Source organism: Castor canadensis, chromosome 6 (genome assembly GCF_047511655.1).
Source record: "Castor canadensis chromosome 6, mCasCan1.hap1v2, whole genome shotgun sequence".
Classification (NCBI taxonomy): Eukaryota; Metazoa; Chordata; class Mammalia; order Rodentia; family Castoridae; genus Castor; species Castor canadensis.
Window position 1 is genome coordinate 141,765,644 of NC_133391.1, and position 20,400 is coordinate 141,786,043.

Genomic DNA, 20,400 nt, shown 5'->3' on the forward strand with positions numbered 1-20,400 from the left:
TAAAGCAGAGCTGATAGTTAAAAAAAAAAAAGGTCCAGTGCATGGTGTGTGTGGGGGTGTGGGGGATCAAGTAGAGTGAATCAAGTGGAAGTGTCTGCATGCATTGAAAGCATGAGGCCCTGAGTTCAACCCCCAGTACCACTAGGGAAAAAAAAAATCCAGGCACTGCTGGCTCATGCCTACACTACTAGGTACTTGGGAGAATGATATCAGGAAGACTACAGTTCAGGCCAACCCAACACCCTTCCCCCCCAAAACAAAAGTTCACAAGACCCCATCTCAACCAAGGTGTGGTAGTGTGCACCTGTGTCATCTTACTATGTGGGAGGTCGAGATTGGGAGGATTGCAGTTCCAGGTCTGGAGGAAAAAAATTTGTGAGGTCCCATCTCAAGGAAAAGAAAGATGGGCATGGTGGCTTGCATGCATTATCCCAGCTGTGGTGGGAGGAGTAAAACAGAAGAATCACAGTCCAGGCTGACCTGGGTAAAAGGGGAGACCCTTCTCCAAAATAATCAGAGCAAAAGGGCTTGGGGAATGGCTCAAGCAGTAGAGCCTCTGCCTTGCAAGCACAAAACCCGGAGTTCAAACTTCAGCACCGTCAAAAAAATAAATAAATGAAGACCTAAAAAGCTGAGTGCTAACAAAAGAAAAGAGGAAAAGAAGAAGATAGAGGAAGAGAAAAATGCAAGAAGATATTTTATCTTATAAAAACAATAAAGTTGTCATTACACTTCTTTCTGAGGTACAACTCTCATTAAAAGCATTACTTGAAATACCAATAATCTGGTGAAATTAAACATCTTCCTTTCTAAGACAGAAGATTATAACAAAAACTGCAAAGACATAGAAACAAGAAACACCTTCAGTGGTGTAGCCTTCCACTTCTGGGAAACAGACCCCAAATATTTCATGATTGGAATTGAGTAAGAAACTTCTGCTTTAATCCATGATGAAGTGGTAGAGACTAGATTTACTGTCACACCTTAAACAACTATAAAAAATGAAAATAAACTGGTTTTAGATATTTGAGAACAATCAGTGCAGGATCATGATGCTTGAAAAAGAAACAAATGAAGTAAGAGTTAGATTTGCTCCAGAGTACTGCCTGGTGGCAATTTCCAGGCCACTGGATGGGTAGATGAAATTCAAACAGAATCCATTGGTTTCACTGAATTGAAAAACTAATATGAATAAGAATTGATGGAAGACAGATGCAATGGAATGACATTTTTGGCTTTTGCAGTGCTGAGGATGGAACCCAGGTCCTTGCACATGGTAGGCAACAACCCTACATCCCCAGTGGGGATGTCATCTAAAAATTACATTTTTAAGTACTTAAAGAAAAAACTGAGAACTAAGTATATTTCAAAAAGTTAAACCAAATAAAGACTTTTTCACACAAGCAAAGGTATGATTCATATTTAAGAAATTTATAGTACTAAAAAATGTTAAAGAAATTTCTTCAAGTGAAATGAAAGTGATAGAGATGGGAATTTGGATGTGCACAATGAAATTGAGAATAACAGAAATTGAAAACACAAAATACTGTTTTCTTATTTATAAATCTTTAAAAAAATATCTAAAAAGGCAAAGTCAAAATAATAGTAACATGAATTTACAAAAAATATAAAAGTTAAATTTATAACAATGGTAATGCAAAGGAAGGAAGAAGAAAATAACTTACTGTGGCAATGTTTTTACATTATATTAAAATAATACAAAGTTGTTGGAAGATCAACATTCAGAATTTTTTAAAAATATATAATGTAAACTCCATAGTAAATTCTAGTAAGATTCTGGCAGATTTAAATCCAGCCATGTCAATTATTATATGAGACAGCCTAATTAAAAAGCAGATATTATCAGATTAGGTTTTACAAAGATTAACCACATGCTATGTTCAAAAAATAACTTTAAATATAGACATACAGATAAACAGTAAAAGAATGAAAAGAGATATACACTATATCATGGCTTATTTTATGTTTCAATTAGAACTGGGCCACAAGATGCTCAGATACCTGGCAAATATAGTTTTAGTGTGTCCAATGAAATTCTCCTCACACTATCAATGTATGCTCATTAAAAAGTAAAGTAAAAAGTGTCAGTGTGCCTATGAAGATGCTTCTGGAAGAGACGACCATTTGAATTGGGGAACCAAGTAAAGCAGATTGTCCTTGTCATGTTGGTGGCATCATCCAGCCAGGTGAAGACTTGAATGGGCAGAGAATGGCTGGATTCTCTTTCTCTTTCTTTCCACCCATCTTCTTGAGCTGAGACATAGGTCTTCACCTGCCCTTGGACTTGGACTTGTCCCATCAACACTCCTGGTTCTCAGACCTTCAGACTCAGACTGGAATTTATACCTTTAGCTTTCCTGGGAATCCTTTTGACAGGCAGCAAATTGTGGAAATTCTTAGCCTCCATAATTGTGTGCCTCATTTCCTTATATAACTTCATTATATGTTTATATAAATATATATTATATATATAAATAATAATATATACTTATTATTTATTATATATTATATATTTATTTATATATTATATATATAAATAAAATAATTACAGATTACCTAAACATAATACAAATATATAATAAATGTATATAGAAATATTTACATATTATAATATCCTATATTTTGTAATAATTAATATAATATTTATACAATGACTACTTACATTCATGTAATCTGATAGGATATTATATATCTATAATTGGTTCTGTTTCTCTAAAGAACACTGACTAATAGATTTGGGTACTGAAAGTGGTTCTAGAGAAGCAGAATTTTAAGAATGAGTTTTCTGAATTGGTTCTGAGGTTTTTTTAATTGACTTTTTAATACAATTCCATCTAAAGATGCTAATGACTCTATTTCCAGTACTAAGGATAACATTTATAGTCCATGGCCTGAACTGATAATAGAGACACACAAAATATCTGCATGGTTATTCCTAATTAACCCTTTATGAAAATATGGAACTGGGCAACTGGGTATATAATTCTTTTGAACATTTTCAGAAAACTGAGAAATACAATGAGATTGGATACTTGTTCTTAATGTTGCTGGACAAAATGATGAAAGAAAAAAGATGAGCTTATGGATTTGCATTTCCAACTAGATTTACATTGAAATAAATTATATGAAAGAAAATCTATGTGCGCTTATAAGTAACTTTTATGCTGAAATGCTAAAGGGCAAGCTTATGAGGTAAGACTCATCACAAACAACAGATTTGACCAATAAATCACAGCAGCTCATGGTCTCTACTATGGATTGAATATTTGTCCCCCAAAATTCATATGTTGAAATTCTAATTGCCAATACATTTAGATGAAATCAGGAGGGTGGGGCCTCATGATAGGATTAGTAACCCTTGTAAGAAGAGGAAGAAACCAGTGAGGACGCAGATAAGAAAGAGTCTGAAAACCAGGAGGTGGGTCACCAAACACAAGATCTTCCAGCCAGAGCTCAGTACATGGGCTGTATATGCTCAGTAAAATGTCCATTCAATCTTCTTGGATTTCCCAGCTTTCTAAATGTTTGTTGTTTAAGCCACCCATCTATGGGATTTTGTTGTATTGCCTGACAGTTCAGGCAACTAAGTCTCCAATCTCCCCCAAAACAGGAAAGAATGTTCATTGTAGGGTCATAATTCCCAGTATACTGTTAGCTTTAGAATCCTCCAATGTTTGAAGCATGAGCATCAATATGTTGATAAGCCAATATCCCAAGATCAACTTCCTCAGGACTTAGATTTGTTTGTCAACATTATAAGATCTCAGGAATTTCTAAGCAAATAACCCTTGTGCCTCCTTTTGACACTGGATTGTTGTTCCCTAAGTTTGTCTCCTGGCATAGTCCATGACTGAAGACACAGATCAGAAATTAAGAATGAAAGCAAGCACAAAGTTTATTGAAAAGATAGCAAGGCACCCTGACAGCTGGGACTTGAAGAAAGGGCTAAGTCAAAAAAAGGCTGAAGTCCAGGAGACGATATAGGGCATTAATTGGCTTAGATCCAACTATTTCATATTATGGTTGATTGGCACCTAGTCAACTTCTTATTAAATCTGACCACCTGTCTATTCTTCTCCTCATTGAACTGGACATTCCGGGAGGGTCTGGGTCAGCTCATCCTGGCCTTGGAAGTTTGCCCAACCTGTCCTGGCGTTGGGGCCCACTATACACATTGTTCAGCTGCATCTTTTTACTTTGGTGAGAAGCTTGTTATTTCTCTGAAAAGCTCATTGTTTCCCACGCCTCTTTTGATGTGCCTCTCTCATGCAAAATGGAGTCGTTACCTCTGTCATTTCTTCTCTTATACTTTATCTATTACAATTTTCCTTCTTCATCCTCAATTAATCCTCCATAGGGAAGTGAGGGGAAATGCCCTATGTACATTCTAAAAAAGGAAATAAGCAGCAGTTGGGAGACTGAGGCAGGCAGATCACAACTCAGAGGCCAGCTGGGGCTACATAGCAAGACCCTGTCAAAAGGAAGAGAAAAGGAGGGAGAGGGAAGGAGTGAGGGAGGGAAGGAGAGAATTAGGAGGGACAGATTTCCTATGGCAGAAAAGAAAAGGCATCCAATTTTTAGTCCATGCTAGCACTTCAGCTTTTTTATTCTTTTTTTTTTTTTTTTTGCAGCACTTGGGTTTGAACTTAGGGCTTCACACTTGCTAGGCAAGCACTCTTACCGCTTGAGCCACTCCACCAGTCCCATGCTAGCATTTCAGAATAATAACCCTAGAGGCATAACAAGATACCATCCCTACATAGGTCATTAATGCGAGACACAACTCAAACTTAATATCCACAGGTCTACAGGATAGTAACAAGCAAGTGCTGTGACAAAACAGGATGAACACCACCATGGGAGGCAAAAAAGACAATTCCAGACAAATCTTCTAGCTATGTGATCATGGAAAAGTACTGTAAAATGGACATTTTGTCAAGCATATACAGCCAGCTTATTGAGCACTGGAGACACAGAACCATGACAAACAAATCCCTATCCTTACCAGGCTAGAAGGGATTTGGTGATGAGATCTCCTCAAGGGTGCATTTTTTTCTGTTATGTTAATGAATGTGGCCCTTGGGCATGCTAAATAGCCAACCATGGCATTATTAAGACACTCAAAATACTTTGGAATTCTCATCACCATCATTCCAAAGCTGTTTAACCCTACAGGGCCAGAAGAGTCTAATTAGTGGGTTTGCCCTTAGCTTTATATTCTGTCGACCTCAGCAGTTGCTCTTGGTTTTATCTGGCAGAAAAGAGTTTCTGAACACATCACTGAGTTGTGGCCACTTATGAAATATTGTCATAATATGCCCTTTGGCTATATATGGTCTAATAATACACTAACCCTGAGGCTTTCATGAAAATCACTTTCTCCTGAGGATATCAGGCCAAATTTTCCTTTGATTGGAAAATTCCATTTCACTATTGCTGAAAATTCTTTTGACTTCTCTGTGTTCCCAACTCATTTGATCAGCTCATTATTAAGTCATTAACCTCCAAGTCACCATTATATATGTGCCTTCTTTCTAGGCAATTTTCCTTGTTCTTGGCCATCATTGATCTGTTATGCATCTAAGGCCCCTCCTCTGTAATTTAGTTACAAGTCTCCTCTCAAAGGAATGCATGGAAACAACAGTGATAACTCAGCAAAGCAGTTCTTAATGTTTAATGTTTCACAGGAAATTGTCTTCAACCTGTGAATCAAAAAAATTTTAATGTTCTTTTCTTCTCCTGCCCACCTTCTCACCTCCAGCCCACCTCTTCCGAAACAATGATAGTCTTTCTATCTGGTCTCATTAACCCTTGCTGAGAAAGCAAGTTTTTCTACGGAATTCATAAATCTGTAGCTTTGCCTTCAGAGCCTGACAGGAATAAATAAATAAAAAGACAAACTGTAGTTCTTTGGCTGCCACTGCAGGTTGTCCTATCATGCCATCAGCTGTCTTGTCCCCAAATGTGCAAACTGCCTAAAAGGCCAAAGTAATTGAAAGGCAGGCATAAACCGCTCTCGTTTCGACATTAACGGAAATTGCCTCCTATGAGGTTGCTTTCTGACACAGTGACATTCTGTTTTTAGTACAAGTATTGAATACACTTTAACCAGTACATCAGGAAAGAAAAATCTTTCCCTGGACTGGCAGGGAGCAGGACTAATGTAGCTATTCAGTTCTTCCAAACCTGTTCTAAGAATGGCCCAAACTCTTTGTCTCTCTTTCATCTCTAATTTCTCTCCCCTCCTCTTCTCCTCTCCTTCTCTCTTCTCTCCCCTTTTCCCTTCTTCATCTACTCCTTCCTAGCTCAGAAACAGAAATGTAGCAGCTATACCCGAACAACTAGTTCATCTTATATCCAGAAGATGCAGCATCTTACTCTTCAGGTTTATAATGACCATCTCCACTAGCTATTATACAGGTCTTCCAAATAATACTAATGCCTATTGTGGGTGCTATGATTTTGGTGAGTATTTCCCAAAGATCGTGTACTAAAGACTTGATTCCCAAGGTGGAGTTATTGGGAGGTGCTATGGACCTTTATGAGGTAGGACCTCAAGGAAGATCCTTAGGTCACTGAGAGTGTGTCCTGTAGGAGAAGGTGGGACCCTAATCTTTTCCTCTTCACTCTTTGTTTCTTGGCTCTTGAACTAAGTGGTTTTGCTCTGCCACACATTCATGCCACAATGTGCCACCCTCATCAGAGGCTCAAATCCATGGAGTCAATTAATTTTGGACTGGAATCTCCACTATGAGCCAAAGTATTTTCTCCTTACAAATTGATTGTGCCTTGGGTATTTCATTAGAATAATGGAAAGCTAACTAATACAGTGGTTTAGCACGTGTGTATATCAGAATGAGAAAGTTGGGTTGAAATAGAAAATATACAGCAAATAATAAACCATGGGTCCAAATATATTGATTAATACACATTATCCAAAGGAAAAGTGATTAATGATTTATGTGCAGGCCCATAATACACTTCAGTGAATGTTGAGTAACCCAGATGCCCAGCACCTGCAACTCTAATTATCTACCCAACAATTGAATGGATTCACAATTCTCATGTGAGACTGAGATTAGCCATAATCTGTCCAGATGAGAGGAACACCCTCAATCAAATTAGCTAGCTACCTGGATAGTTGCGGGATAACCCAGTGGTCCAGGAGTCATTTGTCACATATTCCTACTTGCCATTCCACACCCCGATTATTCCTCACCTGAGAGGTTGCGGGGTAGAGGTTATATGCAGAACAGTTTGGATAGGCTCATGAATCCTAAGGGCAGTACTTTTGTTGACCAATTCTTAGGAACTGTGTCACAAGAAGGCATCCCCCCAAATACCATTAGAAGATCTTCCCAAGCAGTCTCCGTCCAATAACTTGCAGTGTCCACATAAGTGAAGGTCCATAGTATATTCCTTGTCTCCCATGTTAGCTTCCTAAGACTAGTTGTAGTTAACGCATCAGACAATTTCTTCCCCTTCTTCTGTTCTCCCTTAGGTCCAGGCAGACTTAATTTCAGCATTACTTTCAGCCTTTCCCTTGGCTGTATCCCATCCTAGCTCAGGTGACCCTCACCTGGTTTAAGACAGAGGGAAAAGCAAGCAGAGGGGATTCTCACACTCATTCTGTTCTCTTTGCAATTTATTTTTGTGACATAAATAACACCCCCCCCCAGCTTTCCTTTATAAAGAACTACTTTGGAAATGTCTAAATATTTCTGAAGACTGAAAGCTAAAATTGATGTTTTCCTTGCAGACTTGTAGCAGCAATCCTAATTCTCTACAAGTAATTGTGAATGTTCCTGTTTGACTTGAGTAAAGCCTAGTATGTATAAGAATGTTAAGAAAAGAAAAAGAGGCACAAAATATAGTATTTCAAAATAATATCTCTCTTCAACATTTACTGTTCCTATCCTGAAACAATTCATCAGCTCTTTAATTCTCCTTTCGTAACTCTGCTGGAACTTCTTTTTCAATCTCATAGTTATCAAATCTGCTAAGTTAGAGTATCTCTTATCCAAAATTCTTGGAACCAGAAGAATTTGTGATTTCAGATTTTTTCTATTTTTAGAATACTTGCAGACACATAGTGAGATATTTTGGAGATAGGACCAAAGTCTAAACAGAAAAATTCTTTCTTTTTAACAGCGCTGGGGGTTGAACTAAGGACCTTGCACTTGCCAGGCAGGCACTCTGCCTCCAGTCCTCATTCCCAGGCCATCATTTATGCATTTTTATTTTATTATTGCCTTCTACTTTAGCACAATTTTTACTTTGTACTTTTATTTATATGTATATATTATTTCATTGATTTTCATCTGTGTTTCATATACACTTAAAACATATAACCCAAAGGTACTTTTACACAATATTTTTAATGCACCTGTAGGTGCATTTTAATTAGGATATATTTTTTTTAATTAGGATATATTCATTATATAGGAGGGATTCATTATGATAATTCCAAATAGGCTTATATTGTACATTGACTGCATCTGTGTTTTGGTTATGACTTTTCAAATGAGGTCAGATGTGAAATTTTCCAGCATCATGTCAGAAGTCAAAAAGTTTCAGACTTTAGAGCATTTCAGATTTTGGATTTTCAGATTAGAGATAATCAGCCTTCAGTCTCTTCATTTCAGATCTCAATTTCTAATAGCACATAATATTGATGATACATAATCGATAGAAATAACTCTACACTAGCCTACATAAATAGGAGAAATTGGAAGGATACTGACATTGCTTCTTACACACGCGTTCCTTATTCAGCCCTTCATCTCAGGGTTTGCATCCAAGCCTGGCATATTCAAGTCTGTTCCCTTAGCCAGAGTAAAAATTAACTCCATAATAACCTCTAACAAATGGAGTCGGCATTTTTAAATGTCATTGCTTTCAATAAATTGAAACCTGTCTCCTGTAACTTTCACATATTACATTTACAGCTTCCCTCAAGTGACACCTTGGAATAAAAAGCTAAATCTGGATCAGAATAAAATTTCAGGCAAGAACACATTAAGCATTCCTCATGGAAATATTTTCTAAAATGAAATACTATACAGATTAAAAAGAATAGTAGTTTTAATAAGTTTTCTGATCCTTATCATCCTAACCAAAGTTTGTTTGAAATGTACTTATCAGTCTCAGGAAAAAAAAACATGGAGGTAGTATTTGTATAAAAAAGCATATTTTAAATTCTTCTTAAGCCCATTCATTTTACTTCCTACAGTTCCTTTTTTATTTTGATGAGAGAAGAATAAGGAATAAATAGAAAGCTAAATTGTATACTTCTGGAAATTGTATATGTCTGGAAAAACCTTGGAATGTATCCACATAGGGAAGATTATTCTCAAATATGCATCACTCAGTAGCTCTGACATAAACTGATACTTCTTTCCAAAACAGGGAGAGGGTAATTCCAGGTCTTGTATTTGGACATACTAAAGAAAAGCCCCCAAAAGACTGAATCATATTTATTGTCAGACAAGAAGGCAGAAGGTGCCCTGTGACCACAGCAAGATGGATTCTGCTCTGACATTTAAGTGGTTCAATCTCCTGACAAGAGTAGGGATCCCTACATGTGGTGGTTGACTCAGTAGAGTGAAGCGTGACATTACAACTCAGGATGGAAATAATTGTATCTGTCTCTTTTTGTGTTTGATTTCACTGAGGGAAGCCAACCTCTCTAATCAGGAAATTGTGTTCTTTCTATTTTCCTAATCAATTCGTAGAGGGTGTTCTGGCCCATGGACTGGCTCAATCATACTTAATAGAATCATAGGGATGAGTGGAGCATGCAAATGTATTTAGTCTAACCTTCCAATTTTATAAACAAAAAGAGTCAAAGTCCAGAGAATTTTTTCCAAGAACAAACAGCTGGCTTGTGCAATGGTTCATGAATATTCTTCATCTTGTTATTTAAAAAAGAAGAAAAGAGTGTCTGGACTCAGGTTTGGGAGAATAAAGAGTTTATTTACATAGGTGGCTGAGAGTTGAAGAGAGAAGTATATACTGGAGAGAGAGGAGAAAAAGAAAGTGCCTTCATCTGGAAAAGTAGTCTAAGTCCTCACTTGTGCAAATGTTTTAATTCATCTCCAGTTGCCCACTGGATTCCAAACAAGCTGACCAAGGGCCCCTGTAGCCTATTGGGTTTCTGCAACACAGGGCTTTATGCTGGTGATGGAGATGCTCTGCCCACTGCATCTCAAGATGCCCGCCTCACACTCTGACATCGTTTGCTCCTCACCATTCACTTCCACACAGATGCTAAACCCCTCTTCCTGGCACTCAGATGCTTCACGGCAGACACATTTGTTACTCTGGGCTGGAAAAAAAAAGGGAGAGAGGCTTAATGGCACATCGTGGAGATAGGAGAGTGAAAGCCATCACCTCCAAAGCAATGATATGGTCATTAGTGAGCTCCTGCCTTGAGCAATACAATGAAGTATCCCTTGGAAGAGCAGTAAGATCAGGAAATTGAGCCATTTTGCTCTACTAGGAATAAATGAGTGTTGGAGTAGGTGCCAGGCTTTCTATTGGTTGGACCCACATGAGGCAGTTCTATAAAAGTCAAGAGCTCTTCATCTCTCTCCTCACACACACTGCCATCCATGGGAGACAGAAATCAAATGTAATCCTTCATACCCCCAACCAAATGAGAAGACTTCAGCAAAGCACAGAGTCAAGACTCAAAGACAGAGAAATAAAAAATTAAACTTGCTTTGAGAGAGAAGGCATGACACACAAAGGACTACATAGCCTCTGAAAGCAAACCAGAAGTGACCTGGGGAGGAAATATGTGAATGGGGTGTGGCTGGAATAGAACAGCAAGGTATCTCTAGAAACAGAGTAGCAAGGTCAGCTAGTGGGTGATGGTAACCACCAAATCAAAAATGACACAGCCTTGGCTGGAGTTACATGTGTCATCAGCTGTGCTGCAAATCATGATGAAGTAAAGGGGAAAATGCCAGCAGGTACAGTCCAGGACAGAAAGGAGTAAAGAACTGGCACAGACCTTCTCCCAAATTTATAGATAGAGAAACCCAAGGCAAAGACCTGGCTCCAGCATCCCAGCCCTTCCCTTTCACAGTATTGGCAAACCATGAGTGGAACATGTGCCTTTTTTGGTATTCAAGATCACTATCAATGCCAACTGGAAACAACCTTAGCAAAGAGTGAATCACAATTTGAAGAGTAACTCCTTTCTCTATTCTCTTCAAATGTTTCTGATTATTTCTAGGAGGAAGTGTCAGATTGGTACTAGTATGTTTTTAACAGCCCTGTAATACTACATAAACTTTGTTATAACAGAGAAATATGATCACAACTTTTTTGTTCCACTATACATATTTTTGTAGTTACCTAATACTTATGGTAAGTAATATTTCTTTTTAGGGGTGTAACATAAAGTTTTCATTTACTAAAAGTTATCTTATTTGAGTCTTTTTTAAAATGAGTACATGATAAGGATGATACAAAAACAGAGCAAAAATCATAAAGATGGAATAGGAATCACTGAGATTTGGAAGACTATTGAGAGCATCAGGAATGGATTCCTGACTTCTTAAGTATCTGATTTGCACCCCTCTGCAGGAAAGGAAGAGGGGATGGCAGTTCACTTTCAAACCAGACTGAGTCTTTGACATCTTTGAGTGTCTGCTTTGATCAACTGCCAAACTAGAAACTACATTGTTTGAAATCTCAGTATTATTATTCTAGCATTTTTATAGTTACATATACAAAATGTTCCTTACCATCACATTTTCCCCATAGTGGACATGCACCACAAGCTTTCTTGGCTGAGGCAGGCAGAGTACAGCTTCCCTTACCAGTGAGAGTGTAATTCCTACCCTGACAGTGGAGAACATGCATCTTGCACACTGTCAGAGGCAATATCCTTTTGCTTCTCTCATCTCGAGCACAGACACCCAAGGAAGATCTGAAAAGAATTTTTACTTATATTATTTACAAGATTTTTGTTCTTAAAAACTAAGGGAGACAAAAATGCTACAGAAAAACCAAGACAGAAAGGTATTCCTGCTCATAGAGATCACTTCCAAATGATCTTTAGAAAAATATGACTTCCAAAAAATTTTCAAACAACTTCCCAGAATAGGTCTACCTTCCAACAGAGTTTGTTGAGCTGGCTTCTAAGTTCTGAAAGATGTTGTATCCTCCTGAGAACATCACGGCTGCACACTTCCATGACTTCCACAAGCATCATTTACCTGTATAAATGATTCCCTGTGGGAGATCAAGCAAGATGGCAGATTGTTGACATCCCTATACCCCAGTGGCAGCTAACTACCCTGAAGAAGGAAGATCAAGGGACCCCAAAAGGCACACACAGGGTCCCATAACTAGAAAGATGCAAAACCCTCTCTGAATCCACAAACAGAGAAGCAACTAACCATGGGATGAATGGAAAGAAAGACTCTAAGCAAAACACTCCTGATCCTCTGCCCCTGAAGTCCACATGCTTCCAGGCTCCATTACTCTGTGCTTGGCAGTAAGTCCTGCTTCTTGGCACACACAGGAACTCAGAGCTCCACAGTCCTCCTTACTACACAACCTTCTACCTGCACCCAGAAATGTCAGGGAAACTGGTGACCCAGCATAAACAGGACCTAGGGCTCCTGCTGCTCCATGGGTAACAGAAGGTACAAGCCAGCAGGCTTGGTTCCCCCATGCCTGCAGCTCCACTGTATTGAGCTCCTGGAAGCCCATGCCGGAAAGCAGGCCCCAGAACTCCTGCTGCCCATAAGGTTGGGTCTCCCATGCATGCAGCATCTGCCATGGCTCCTGGTAGCCTGCACCAGCAAACAGGCCCCAAAATTTCTGCTGCCCAAAGGCATGGTTCCCCTATGCCTGCAGCAGCTGCCATGGCTCCTGGAAGCCCACATCCCAACACAAGTAGACCCCAGGGCCTCTGCTGCCCTGTGGGCACCAGATGATTCAAGCTTGCTGGCATTGATGCCTCACATGCCCCCTTTATGTGCTACTCAGTGCCAGGAGCCCACCACCACAAACCAAGTGAACCCCAGGCTCCATTCTTTGCTACTCTGCTGGTACCAGGAGGCTTTCCTCCCGACAGAGCACGGAGGCCCAGTGATAACCACCAAACCCTCCCAAGGGAGAGCCCCCACTTCCCAGTCAAAGAGTGAGAAGCCAGTTCCTGAATGGTAATCTGCCATTCTATGGGTGCCAGGACACCTGCTTCCCTAAGGCACATAAAGGCCCAGCACTTTTCACACAGGACAGCCACCACTTCTCCATTAAAGAGTAAAAATACCAGATTCTCCACTGAGAGGAAAGCTTTAACCTACTGCTCAGTGAGTAGTACCAGAAGGCCTGCCTCCTGAGATACACAGAGGCACAGCGCTCCCCACTGTGCCTGACAGTTGGAGAGCCCCTGCTCCCCATCAAAAAAGAAGAATGCCAAGTTCCCCACTGAGGGAAAGAAAGCTACAACCTGCTACTCTGTGGACAGCACCAGAAAGCCTGCTTCCACAAAGTGCACAGAGGCTCAGCATTTCCCAACTCACCTGCCTACAGAAGCATCCAGTCTCCCTTGTCTAAGAGCTGGGACCCCAGCTACTCCACTGAGTGACAATTTGCTACTCTGCAGCTGCCAGGATGCCAGCCTCCCAAGGTTCACAAAGCCCCAGCACTCCCCACTGTGCCTGACAGTTGGAGAGCCCACACTCCCCCACTAAAGAGTGAGAATGCCAGATTCCCCACTGAGGGGAGGAAAACTATAACCTGCTACTATGCAGGTGGCACCACAAGGCCCACTTCCCCAAGGTACACAGGATCCCAGCGCTTCACACTGCACCTCCCTGCAGGAAAGTCCCGTCTCTCCTGTCCAAGAGCTGGAACCCCAGCTCCTCCACTGAGTGGCAATCTGCTCCTCTGTGTGATAGGAAGCCTGCCTCCCACAGTGCACAGAGACCCAGCGCTCCCCACTGTGACTGCAGGAGAGCCCCTGTGCACCCATCAGAGTGGGAACCCAGCCTCATCACAGAGGGGAGAAAAGAGGTAATTGGCACCACAACAAGAACCCTGCAAAACGTAACATATCCAGAATACCCCTCTCTGAGGAAAACTGTTGGAGCTCTAGGACAAAAAACAAAAAAAACCCAACTACAGGGGCACAAGGGATTAAAACCCTAACCCAAAACAGCTCCAGATGCATAAATACAACACAGAATGAAACAACAAGACAGAGGGATCCAGAGCAAGACGATTGATTATTGACATTCCTATGGCCCAACAGTAAACAACCAGCCCAAAAAAGGAAGATCAGAGAACCCTAAAAGGCACCCACAGGGTCAAATACCCAGCAAGAAGTAAAGCCCTCTCCAAATCTGCAAATAGAGAAATGACTAACCATGGGAAGAATGGGAAGAATGAATCACAGCTCAACACTCCTGATCCCCCACCCCTGAAGTTGGCATGCAGCTCTAAGCTCCATAACTTGGTGCTAAGTCCCACTCCCAGGCACACACAGGAACTTGGAGCTCCACACTTCCCCCCAATACACAACCTACTACCTTCACCCTGAAACACCAGGGACACTAGGGCACCGTGTAAACAGGTCCCATGGCTCCCGCTGCTTCACAGGTAACAGAAGACACTACCTGAAGCCCTTGCAGAAAATTGAGCCCCAGAACTCCCGTTGCCCACAGGCTTTGCTTTCATGAGCAAGCAGCAGAGCCACTGAACTGTGCTCCCTGAAGCCCATGCGGGAAATCAGGCCGTGGAACTCTCACTGCCCACAGGCTTTGTTCTCTCACACCTGCAGAAGCTTCTGTGACTCCTGGGAGCACACACCCCATGCAAGCAAACTCCAGCACTTCTGCTGTCTTGTGGGCACCAGACAATTCAAGCCCACTGGCTTTGTGGCCCCACAGGTACCCTCAACTAGTGAACCCAAGGCTCCAGGCCTTGCTATTTTGCTAGTGCCAGGAGGCTTCCTCCTCACAGAGCACGGAGGCCCAGCCTCCCCACTGTCCCTGACAGCAAGAGAGCACTCACTCCCCATCAAAGAGTGAGAACGCCAGATTCCCCAGTGAGGGGAGAAAAGAGATAATCAGGTAACATATCCAGTACACAAACTCTCTCAGGAGCAATGTTGGAGCTTCAGGAAAAAAAAATAACTCAAAGCGTCAACTACAGGGGCAAAAGAGTTTAAACCCTAACCAAAAACAACTCCAGATGCGTAAATCTCAACAAAGAATGAACAGCAAGACAACCGCTCTCCATCAAAAGCCACTTCTACCACTAAGGATCCAAACACCTACATAGAAGAAGAAATATCAAATAATGAATTCCAAAAAATAATAGTGAAAATTATTAACAACCTCAAAGAAGAAACACAAAAGTTAGTATTTGACTTCAAAGAGGACATGAATAAACAATTAAATGAGCTCAAAGAAAATGCAAACAATCAGATAAATAAAATTAAGATAACTATCCAGGACATTAAAGAGGAAATAAAAAATATATGGAAACCCTACAAAATAATCAATCTGAAATGAACAACTCAATATCCAGAATAAATATCACAATTGAAATCTTGGTGAACAGAGTGGAGCAAGTTGAAAATACAGTATCAGGAACAGAAGACAAAGTAGAAGAACTAGACTAAACAGTAAAAGTTCATGAAAGAATGCTAAGAAAATACGAATGGCACATGCAAGATATCTGGAACACCATGAAAAGACAAAACCTATGAATCATGGGTGTAAAAGAAGGAGAGGAGATACAAACTAAAGGCATTGACAACCTATTCAACAGAATAATAGCAGAAAACTTCCCTAACCTCGAGAAAGAGAGAATCACCCAGGTATGGAAGCTTACAGAACACCAAACTGTCAGGACCAAAAGAGAAACACACCTAGACACATCACAATCAAAACACTCAGCACACAGAACAAAGAAAGAATTCGGAAAGCAGCAAAAGAGAAAAGACAAGTCATATAAAGGCAAACCCATTAGAATAACAGCAGATTTTTCAACTCAAACTCTAAACACAAGAAGGTCATGGAAAGACATAATTCAGGCCCTCAAAGAAAGCAACTGTCAACCTAGACTAGTCTACCCTGCAAAACTACCTTCCTAATTGAAGGAAAAATTAAAATCTTCCACAACTAGGAAAAACTAAAGGAATTTGCAACCACCAAGCCAGTACTACAGAAAATACTTAAAGGACTTTTACATATAGAAGAAGTAAGACAGGCAGACTCAAGAAAGAGTGAACCCTTTTGAGCAAGCAGACCAGTAAACAAGGAAAAGATAAAACACAACAACAAGGAAACAAAAATGACTGGAAACAACAGCCACCTCTCAATATTAACACTGAATGTAAATGGCTTCAGTGCCCAAATAAAGAGACATAGAAGAGCAAATCGGATTAAAAACCAAGACCCAACCATACGTTGCTTACAAGAGACTATTCTAACTGAAAAGAAATAAATAAACACTGGCTTAGAGTCAAAGAATGGAAAAAAATTTTCCCACAAATAAGTTTGTGTTTTCTCACAAACAAGCAGGAGTAGCTATACTCATATCTGACAAAGTAGACTTCAGACTAAAATCAATCAGAAGAGACAATGAATGTCAGTTCATATTAATTAAAGGAACAATTCTTCAAGAGGAAATATCAATCCTTAACATATATGCACCAAAAACAGGCGCACCCATCTACATTAAAAAAAAGCTCTAATGGCCCTAATAGCACAGATAGACGCTAACACAGTGTTAGTGGGAGACCTAAATACCCCACTATTACCAATAGATAGGTTATCCAGACAAAGAAACTTCAGAGCTACTCCACATGTTATAACAAATAGACATGGTTGATATCTACAGAGTATTTCACACAACAACCAGGCGATACACATTCTTTTCTGTAGCTCATGGAACTTTCTCCAAAATAGATCATATTTTAGTACACAAAACAAGTCTCGACAAATTCAAGAAAATCAAAATATCCCTGTATCATATCAGACCACAACAGAATAAAACTAGACCTCAACAACAAAAGAAACCCTAGAAAATATTCAAACACATGGAGACTAAACAACGCACTGCTAAAAAAAAAAAATGGGTGACCAAAGTAATAAGGGAAAAAAATCAGAAAGTTCCTAGAATCCAATGAAAATAAAAGTACAACCTATCAGAATCTGTGGGACACAGCAAAAGCCATGCTAAGGGGAAAGTTTATAGCCATAAGTTCCTACATTAAAAAAAACAGAGACCTCTCAAATAAATAATCTAATGATGTACCTTAACCTTAGAAAAACAAGAACAAACCAAAGCCAAAAACAGCAGATGGAGAGAAACAATAAAGATCAGAGCCTAGATCAATGAAATTGAAACCAAAAAAACTATATAAAGAATCAATGAAACAAAAAAATTGGTTCTTTGAAAGATTAACAAGATCAACAAACCCTTAGACAACAGGACAGAATGAAGGAGGGAGAAGACCCAAAATAATAAAATCAGAGATGAAAAAAAGGACATAACCACAAATACCAATGAAACCCAGAGAATCATTACAGAATACTTTGAAAACTTATATTCAAGTAAACTGGAAAATCTAGATGAAATGGATAAATTCCTAGATGTGTATAACCAAACAAAATTGAACCAAGGAGATATTAACCATCTAAATAGTCCTATCACACTGTGAAATTGAAGCAGTAATAGTCTCCCTACAAAGAAGAGCCCAGGACCTGAGGGATTCACTGCTGAATTTTACCAAACCTTTAAAGAAGAACCAACACCAATACTCCTAAAACTTTCCCAGGAAATAGAAAGGGAAGGAACACTACCAAACTCATTCTATGAAGCCAGCCTTACACTCATTACAAAACTAAACAAAGACATAACCAGAAAAGAGAATTATAAACCAGTATCTTTAATAAATATAGATGCAAAGATCTCAACAAAATACTGGCAGACAGAATTCAAAAGCACATCAAAAAGTTCATACACCATGACCAAGATGGTTTCATTCCAGTGATGCAAGAATGGGTCAACATATATAAATCCATAAACATAATATGGCATATAAACAGAAACAAAGACAAAAACCACATGATCCTCTCAATAGACTCAGAAAAAGTCTTTGACAAAAATCCAAAACCCTCTCATGATAAAAGCTCTGAAGAAACTAGGAATAGTTTCCTAGTAAAGTAGGAATAGTTTACTAATAATATTCCTACTATTCCTAATAGGAATAGTTTCCTAATAAAGACTATATACAACAAACCTAGAGCCAACATCATACCAAATGGAAAACAACTGAAACTGTTCCCCTTAAAGTCAGGAACGAGACAAGGCTGTCTGCTTTCTCTACTCCTATTCAATATAGTTTTGGAATTCCTAGCCAGAGCAATAAGACAAGAACAAGAAATAAAAGGGATTCAAATAGGGAAGGAAGAAGTCAAACTATCCCTATTTGCAGATGACATGATCCTATACCTAACAGGCCTCAAAAACTCTACCAAAAAACTATTAGAAATCATAAACTCTCAGCAAAGTAGCAGGACACAAAATTAACATACAGAAATCAGTAACTTTCCATATCCAAACACACAGAATGAGAAAGAAATCAGGAAAGAATCTCATTTACAATAGCTTCAAAAACAATAAAGTACCTTGGAATAAATTTAATGAAAGAAACAAAGACCTTTTTAATGAAAACTATAAACCACTGAAAAGAGAAGTCAAAGAAGACATCAGAAGATGGAAAGACCTTCCATGCTTGTGGATAGGTAGAATCAACATTGTGAAAATAGCCATGCTACCATAAGCAATCTACATGTTCAATGCAATCCCTATCAAAATACCAATGACATTTTGCACAGAAATAGAAAAAACAAACATAAAATACATATGGCAACACAAAACACCTCAAATAGCCGAAGAAATTCTGAGCAAAAAGTCCAATGCTGGAGACATTACAATACCCAACTTCAAACTACACTACAGAGCCATAACAATAAAAACAGTATGGTACTGACACAAAAACAGACAGGAAGACCAGCGGATCAGAATAGAAGATCCAGACATAAACCCACACATTTATAGCCAACTGATCTTCAACAAAGGAGCCAAAGACACACTATGGAGAAAAGACAGCCTCTTCAAAATATGCTGCTGGGAAAACTAGATAACCACATGTAGAAAAGTGAAACTAGATCCCTGTCTTTCACCCTGTACTAAAATCAATTCAAAGTGGATCAAAACCTTAATTTAATATATGGCCTGAAACTCTGAAACAACTCCAAGAGGCAGTAGGAAATATACTGGAACAGATAGGTACAGGGAATGAATTCCTAAACAGAACTCAAAAAGCTCACCACCTAAGAGAAACAATGAACCAATGGGACTGCATCAAACTAAAGAGCCTCTGCACAGCAAAGGAATCAGCCACCAGACTCAAGATACAGCCCACAGACTGGAAGAAAATATTTGCCAGCTATTCATCCAATAAGGGACTAATACCCAGAATCTACAGGAAACTCAAAAAATTCAGCCCCCAAAGAATCAACACCCCAATGAAGAAATGGGCACATGAATTAAACAGGGAATTTTCAAAGGAAGGAAATACAAATGGCCAGTAAATACATGAAGAAGTGTTCAACTTTCCTGGTTATAAAAGAGACTCAAATCAAACAACACTTAGACTTCATCTCACCTCAGTTAGAATGGCCATAAACAGGGGCAATAACATCAATAAATGCTGGCGAAGATGTGGCAAAACAGGAACTCTTAGATGCTGCTGGTGGGAATGCAAATTAGTATGACCACTGTGGAAAGCAATATGGAGATTCCTCAAAAAACTAAAGCAAGAACTGCCATATAATCCAGTGATACTACTCCTGGGCCTCTACCAAAAAGAATGTAAGACAGGATACAGTGGAGACACCTGTACACCAATGTTCATCTCAGCACTATTCACAATTGCCAAGCTCTGGAAAGAACCCAGATGCCCAACAACTGACTACTGGATCAAGAAATTGTGGTACATATACACAACAAAGTACTAATCAGCCACAATGAATAATGACGTGTCATTTGAAGGTAAATGGATGCAATTGGAGGACATCATGCTAAGTGAAGTTAACCATGATTAGAAACACAAAAGATGCATGTTTTCTCTCATATGTAGAAGACAGATCCAAACTTAAACATATATACAAAAATAAGCATGATCATATATGTTGTAGAACATGTTTGTAGCAGTGGAACTACTCTATGGAACTCAGGGAAAGACGAAAAGGAAAAGAGAAAGATAGAGCATCAGTAATATTGCATACCATAAGATGTAAAGGTAGAGAATATAAGGATGTGTATTGAAAGATG

At 39.3% G+C, this 20,400-nt stretch overlaps 1 protein-coding gene across 2 annotated transcripts in view; it reads right to left on the bottom strand.

Moving 5' to 3' along the window:
• Positions 1-9,975: 9,975 nt before the first annotated feature.
• Positions 9,976-20,400, bottom strand: part of C7 (complement C7) — a 62,109-nt gene continuing 51,684 nt past the window's right edge. For both annotated transcript variants that reach the window (XM_074077550.1, XM_074077549.1), the window contains 2 exons: positions 11,778-11,962; positions 9,976-10,348 (listed from right to left, as the gene is read on the bottom strand). In XM_074077550.1, coding sequence (XP_073933651.1) covers positions 10,167-10,348; positions 11,778-11,962 — 367 coding nt within the window. In that variant the 3' untranslated portion in view covers positions 9,976-10,166. The remainder of the gene's footprint in view (positions 10,349-11,777; positions 11,963-20,400) is intronic.